Below are 7872 nucleotides of genomic sequence, written 5' to 3'. Positions count from 1 at the left end.
GAGACCGTCGTGTAGAAAGGGGAGCAGATCATTCTGAGTGTCTCCAGATGGCAGAGCAAAAAGCAGTGGGTAGAGGGGTGTCAGGCAGGAGGCTGACTTTTGTTCATCTGAAGGGGGAAGAAGCTTCCTATTGTCATACTTGCCCAACAGGGGGGCAGACTACCTAGAGGAGGTGAGCTTGAGGTGGACAAGCACAGGCTGGGTTAGGGGTGAGGCTAGTGGCTGCTAGGGCGACAGTAATACAGGTAACATTGAATGATACTGTCTATGAGAGAGGCAGAACAGCACAATGATTAGAGCATAGAATGTGGGGCTGGATTTAACTGGATTAAAAATGTGGATTTGCCACTTATCAGCCCTGTGACGATGGGCAAGTTATGTAACCTCTCTATGCCTCAGTTTTCTTTTCTTTTTTTTTTTTTTGCGGTATGCGGGCCTCTCACTGTTGTGGCCTCTCCCGTTGCAGAGCCCAGGCTCCGGACGCGCAGGCTCAGTGGCCATGGCTCACGGGCCTAGCCGCTCTGTGGCATGTGGGATCTTCCCGGACTGGGGCATGAACCCGTGTGCCCTGCATCAGCAGGCGGCCTCTCAACCACTGTGCCACCAGAGAAGCCCGCCCCCCCCAGTTTTCTTCTTTTTTTTTTTTTAGTTTTCTTTTTTTTAATTTTTCTGTAAACATGTTATGAATACTTTTTTTTTGAATTGTATTTATTTTTTTATACAGCAGGTTCTTATTAGTTATCTGTTTTATACATATTAATATATATATATGTCAATCCCAATCTCCCAATTCATCCTACTATGCCTCAGTTTTCTTATCTGTGGAATGGGGATAATGATAATGTCTATCTCATAGGGTTGTAATGAGGATGAAATAAGTTAATACATATAAAGTGCTTAGTTAAGTATGAGACACATAGCCAGGGCCACAGCACTCATTAATCAGGCACCATAGCACTTTACCTATTTCAATCCCTATCCTCCATACAACAACCTTAAGGGTAGGCCCTGCCACGAGGCCCATTAAACAGGTAAAGAAACTGAGGCCCAGAGAGGTAAGTAACACAGTAAGTGTCAGGGCTGGGGTTAAGCCCAGGCAATCTGGCTCCTTTCTGCTCTGAGTCTCCAGATTAGGCTGCACACAGGCTGTTCCCACAGGTGTTTGGGGCAGCAGCTGGGCAGGGCAGCTAGGACTCAGAAGGGTGCTCTCCTGCCAGGGATCCTCAACACAGCTGTGGCTAGGGAGGTCCTGTCTGGTCCTGTCCAGAGCAGAGCAATGAGAACTAGTGTTTCTCTGCACCTTGTTTTGGGGCTAGGGAGGGCTGCGTGCTCAGGTACCAGCAGCATCCCTGGCTCCTGGGCCTGGCTCTGAATGGCACAGATCGTTTTGCTGTGTCACAGCCAGCTCTGGGTGTGCCAGCTGGGCTCCCTCAGAGGAGAGGCCGGCTGCCCGGATGTGGACCTGCCTCTTATCTGTCCTGCTCAGGGCTTCCTCCTGGCCCTTGGTCAGCCAGGATTCGGGACCTGGATCTGGCTCAGATATGTCATCGAGCTTCAGTCCCTGGCGGCCTCTCCACTGCAGTGTTGGGCTCAAAATGCTGTTGCAGCCACAGAGCCCACACCTCCCAAGGGAGGCAGGAGAGCGGATCCACTGTGACTGGCCTGTGGCTGAATGTGGCCGGAGCAGTAGGATGAGCTGACTGGTTTTAAGCTACTTGGAGCCCTCTCCTGGAGTGTAGGGGCCGGCCACTGGGGAAGGATTGAGTTCCCCAAAGCACATTCCTGGTCCTTTTGGCTGGAGAAGATCATGGATGCCAGGGAGGTGACCAGCGACAGAGGTCCCATGGGGAAAGGCTGAATTTCAGCCCTGTCATCTTCCCTCAGGGAAGACATTTTCCCTTTCCGAGCTGGGAAATGGAGAGAATACTTCCTGGCCACCTTCCCACAGGAATTGGAGAGCTCCCTGATAGGGTGATGAAGATGAAAGCCCTTTAAAAAGTACAGCATTGGGAATTCCCTGGTGGTCCAGTGGTTAGGACTCTGCGCTTATACTGCTGGGGCCCAGGTTCGATCCCTGGCCGGGGAACTGAGATCCTGAAAGCCGCGTGGAATGGCCAAAAATATATAAATAAGTAAATAAAAATAAATAAAATAAAATAAAAAGTAAGGCATAAAGTTTTGTAAGAGATGATCATATTCTCATTTCTGTCTGGGGGCCTTCTCGTCAACTCCAATCTAAATCCTTATGTTTCCCCCGCCTCCAGGCAGCCTTCCTTGCCGGCCCCTGCCCCTTGGTGCTCTCTTCCTGTTTCCTACCCTGGGGGTGGGGGTGGGGTCTGGATGACCCCTGTTCCCCCGCTGTGTGCTCGCTGTTTGATCACACAAGTGTGTGGTCTTACCTGCCAGTGAGAATGTGAGCTTGTGAGGGGTTGGGCCGTGCCTTCCTCTCCTTTTGTGTCTCTCTCACCCTTCAAGAGCTGCCCCACTGGTGGGTACGTAAGAATGACTGACAAGTGCCTGGGCGCTTTTCTCCTGCAGGTTTGAAAAGATGGTCAGTGGCATGTACATGGGCGAGCTGGTCCGATTGATCTTGGTCAAGATGGCCAAGGAGGGCCTCTTATTTGAAGGGCGGATCACCCCGGAGCTGCTCACCAGAGGGAAGTTTAACACCAGTGACGTGTCAGCCATTGAAAAGTAGGTGCCTCCCTTCAAGGCTTTCTGGGGGTGTGGGGCAGAGAAGAACGACAGGTCCCTTGTTACCACTTAAGTCCTGGTTTGCTGGGCTTCTCAAGAGTGTCAGGGCTTTCTGGGCCAGTCTCCCCTCTCTCTTAGCTCAACCATCCTGGGCTGCTCTCCCTGCAGGCACCTGGTGGCATTAAAGAGCCATCTAGTTAGCAGCAAATACTTTGTGGATGGTTTAGTTATGAAAGTAGCCTCTTCTCCTTCACTCCGCACCACACACGCACACACACACACACGCACACACACACACACGCACACACACACACACGCACACACACACACGCACCACACACACGCACCACACGCACCACACACACACCGCACACACACACGCACCACACGCGCACGCACACGCACCACACGCGCACGCACACGCACCACACGCGCACGCACACGCACCACACGCGCACGCACACGCACCACACGCGCACGCACACGCACCACACGCGCACGCACACGCACCACACGCGCACGCACACGCACCACACGCGCACGCACACGCACCACACGCGCACGCACACGCACCACACGCGCACGCACACGCACCACACGCGCACGCACACGCACCACACGCGCACGCACACGCACCACACGCGCACGCACACGCACCACACGCGCACGCACACGCACCACACGCGCACGCACACGCACCACACGCGCACGCACACGCACCACACGCGCACGCACACGCACCACACGCGCACGCACACGCACCACACGCGCACGCACACGCACCACACGCGCACGCACACGCACCACACGCGCACGCACACGCACCACACGCGCACGCACACGCACCACACGCGCACGCACACGCACCACACGCGCACGCACACGCACCACACGCGCACGCACACGCACCACACGCGCACGCACACGCACCACACGCGCACGCACACGCACCACACGCGCACGCACACGCACCACACGCGCACGCACACGCACCACACGCGCACGCACACGCACCACACGCGCACGCACACGCACCACACGCGCACGCACACGCACCACACGCGCACGCACACGCACCACACGCGCACGCACACGCACCACACGCGCACGCACACGCACCACACGCGCACGCACACGCACCACACGCGCACGCACACGCACCACACGCGCACGCACACGCACCACACGCGCACGCACACGCACCACACGCGCACGCACACGCACCACACGCGCACGCACACGCACCACACGCGCACGCACACGCACCACACGCGCACGCACACGCACCACACGCGCACGCACACGCACCACACGCGCACGCACACGCACCACACGCGCACGCACACGCACCACACGCGCACGCACACGCACCACACGCGCACGCACACGCACCACACGCGCACGCACACGCACCACACGCGCACGCACACGCACCACACGCGCACGCACACGCACCACACGCGCACGCACACGCACCACACGCGCACGCACACGCACCACACGCGCACGCACACGCACCACACGCGCACGCACACGCACCACACGCGCACGCACACGCACCACACGCGCACGCACACGCACCACACGCGCACGCACACGCACCACACGCGCACGCACACGCACCACACGCGCACGCACACGCACCACACGCGCACGCACACGCACCACACGCGCACGCACACGCACCACACGCGCACGCACACGCACCACACGCGCACGCACACGCACCACACGCGCACGCACACGCACCACACGCGCACGCACACGCACCACACGCGCACGCACACGCACCACACGCGCACGCACACGCACCACACGCGCACGCACACGCACCACACGCGCACGCACACGCACCACACGCGCACGCACACGCACCACACGCGCACGCACACGCACCACACGCGCACGCACACGCACCACACGCGCACGCACACGCACCACACGCGCACGCACACGCACCACACGCGCACGCACACGCACCACACGCGCACGCACACGCACCACACGCGCACGCACACGCACCACACGCGCACGCACACGCACCACACGCGCACGCACACGCACCACACGCGCACGCACACGCACCACACGCGCACGCACACGCACCACACGCGCACGCACACGCACCACACGCGCACGCACACGCACCACACGCGCACGCACACGCACCACACGCGCACGCACACGCACCACACGCGCACGCACACGCACCACACGCGCACGCACACGCACCACACGCGCACGCACACGCACCACACGCGCACGCACACGCACCACACGCGCACGCACACGCACCACACGCGCACGCACACGCACCACACGCGCACGCACACGCACCACACGCGCACGCACACGCACCACACGCGCACGCACACGCACCACACGCGCACGCACACGCACCACACGCGCACGCACACGCACCACACGCGCACGCACACGCACCACACGCGCACGCACACGCACCACACGCGCACGCACACGCACCACACGCGCACGCACACGCACCACACGCGCACGCACACGCACCACACGCGCACGCACACGCACCACACGCGCACGCACACGCACCACACGCGCACGCACACGCACCACACGCGCACGCACACGCACCACACACGCACGCACACACACGCACGCGCACCACACACGCACACGCACCACACACACACACACGTGCACGCACCCCTACCTGATTAGAATCCTGGTGGTGAACAGGAGCGCCCAGGTTCGGTTAATTCCCCCTTGGGTTATCAGGACCTTCTCCAGACAATGTTCCAGGGAAACCTAGTGACCTCAAGATCATTAGGTGTTCCCTGAAAAAAGGGTTCTGTGACCAATAGGACTGGAAAATACTTAGAGAAGTACAGTATTCATTAGCATATTAAAGAAAACCCAGTTCACCTTGATTAACTGATCATTTCCCAAAATTCCCTTGTGCCTGAAACACCCTCCGCCTCCTCCCTCCCCACTCTGTCTCGGCCCCCACATTCTCTCACTTGTTCACCACCACAGGTGTTCCCTGGCACAAGTTTGAGAAACATTGGTTAACAGATGCGATAGGACAGATAGACATAGAAGGACAGTCCAGCCAGCCACATGGCTGCTACCTTTTGGCCTCAACATAAGAAACCCAGACTTCTCTGCCTCTACTGTTATTTGCAGGCCTTGGGTGAACTTGATGCCAGGCAGTTTGGTGTAGTCAGGCGGCTCCACGTCTGAAGGGCTCCTGTCCTGTGGCCAGTTCCGTGCGCCACCAGGTTCTATTCCTGGTTCAGGAGACTCCACGTAGCCGTGTGAGGCCACCTGTTTAAGGATAGGGCTAGCTTCGTGCCAGAAATGCCCTTTCATTTCCACACGAGGTGGTCATCCCACTGCCCCTGCTGTGGTCCTAGAAATTCAGAGCCAGTGGCATCATAGCTCTGGCTCCTGGGAGAAGATGCTAATGTAAGTGGAGAGGGGTTTATCTGAACTTACTCTTATTTCCCATCTGAGTCCTGGCATTTGTCCTAGGATCTCTCCTTTAGGAGCAATTGGTACAGAACTACAGTCAATATGGAGGCACACTACTGAGTTTCCAGTCATCTCTCTTCTCAAGTCACCTGGTCAACAGTTGGGAGGGGAGGGAGAAAGAGGCTCATGGTTTGTCTTCAGAATCATTGACAAAGTCAGGAAATGCCTGCCTTCCTCTGGGCCTGTTTCTGGTGTTGGCTCTTAGGTTACCAAGAAACAAAACCCATTTGAACTAGCTCAAGAAGGCATCTATGTTGTAGTAAAGTCTATCTCAAAAAAACCTATTAAAAACATCTTACCAGTGCAGATGTTGGAAGCATTCTCTTTAAAATCAGGAGCAAGACAGTATCACCTGTTTCTATTCAGCATTGTCCTGGAGCCTTAGCCAAATTTTTTTTTAGGAAAGAAAAAGAAATTAAAGGCATAAGAATCAAAAAAAGAGGCAGTAAAACTGTCATTATTTGCAGATCGTATTTGTTTGTATGGAACACCAAAAATATCTAGACAAGTGATTAGAATAACAGGAGAGGTTAGGAAGATATCTGGAGATAAGATACAAAATTAATTATATTTCTGTATATTGACAGTAATTAAAATATGTATATATTTTAAAATCTTTTATTTTAGAATATTTTTAGACTTACAGAGAAATTGCAAAGATAGTACATATCCCTCACCCAGTTTTCCCCACTGTTAACATTTTACCTTAATATGGTATATTTAAAATATGTGTGTGTGTGTGTGTAAAGAATATATATATCTTCTTTTCTTTTTTAAAGACCACATCTACAATAGTAATAAAACTATACACGGGAGTGAATCCAGCAAAAGATATACAAAGAATTGTATGTATGCAGCAAATTAAAATTTGACTGGAAGAATGTGTAAGAATGCAGGGGCAACTCACAGACCCAAAGAGCAGGAGATTTCCCCCAGGCCTCCTGGGCACTGAGCCCTGGGGTGGAAGCATCTATTTCTCCACCTGTTCAGGGCCCATGTGGTCTGGCTTGTTCACTTCTCTCTGTTTGTCTGACATGTCATAACCCAGCCTAGTACAGTTTTTCCTCTTGCTGCCTCCTGACTTCTTATGGAGGAGACCCTTTCTCAGGCTCTTCTCAGGCATTTGACTGCCTTCATCCCATGTCGTACACACATGGTGAACGGTGAGTTCATCTCTCCAGGACCTTCAAACCTCAGTGCTTTGCACTGCCTGCTGTGGTCCTTAAGTCACAAGTATTGGCCTCTGACCTCACAGGAATAAGGAAGGCCTCCACAATGCCAGAGAAATCCTGACCCGCCTGGGAGTGGAGCCATCTGATGACGACTGTATTTCGGTCCAGCACGTGTGCACCATTGTCTCGTTCCGCTCTGCCAACCTAGTGGCTGCGACGCTGGGCGCCATCCTGAATCGTCTTCGAGATAACAAGAGCACGCCCAGGCTGCGGACCACGGTTGGTGTCGACGGGTCTCTTTACAAGACGCACCCACAGTGAGTCTGCCCTTTGCTATAATTGGCACTCAATACCCGCCTGGGCTAAGGACTTTCTCCAGAGGGCAGACTTTTGCACCCAGTGAAGGTTTCTGGCAGACAAGACAGTATGTAGTTCTGGGCAGAAAGGTCAGAGTTGCCCACCTGGGGAAGTATCCAGCCCTCAGCTGATTCCTGCT

At 55.4% G+C, this 7872-nt stretch overlaps 1 protein-coding gene and 1 non-coding gene across 2 annotated transcripts in view; both read left to right on the top strand.

The window, feature by feature from the left end:
* Positions 1–7872, top strand: part of HK1 (hexokinase 1) — a 74111-nt gene that overhangs the window by 45147 nt on the left and 21092 nt on the right. The window contains exons 8-9 of the mRNA XM_007454569.1: positions 2539–2694; positions 7460–7693. Coding sequence (XP_007454631.1) covers positions 2539–2694; positions 7460–7693 — 390 coding nt within the window. The remainder of the gene's footprint in view (positions 1–2538; positions 2695–7459; positions 7694–7872) is intronic.
* On the top strand, positions 2015–2086 carry TRNAI-UAU (transfer RNA isoleucine (anticodon UAU)). Its single transcript has one exon. It is a non-coding gene; the product is annotated as a tRNA-Ile (tRNA).

The sequence above is a fragment of the Lipotes vexillifer genome, unplaced genomic scaffold, assembly GCF_000442215.2.
Source record: "Lipotes vexillifer unplaced genomic scaffold, Lipotes_vexillifer_v1.1 scaffold708, whole genome shotgun sequence".
NCBI classification, from domain to species: Eukaryota; Metazoa; Chordata; class Mammalia; order Artiodactyla; family Lipotidae; genus Lipotes; species Lipotes vexillifer.
The sequence above is the reverse complement of the archived record's forward strand: the minus strand, read 5'-3'. Positions and strand labels throughout refer to the sequence as shown.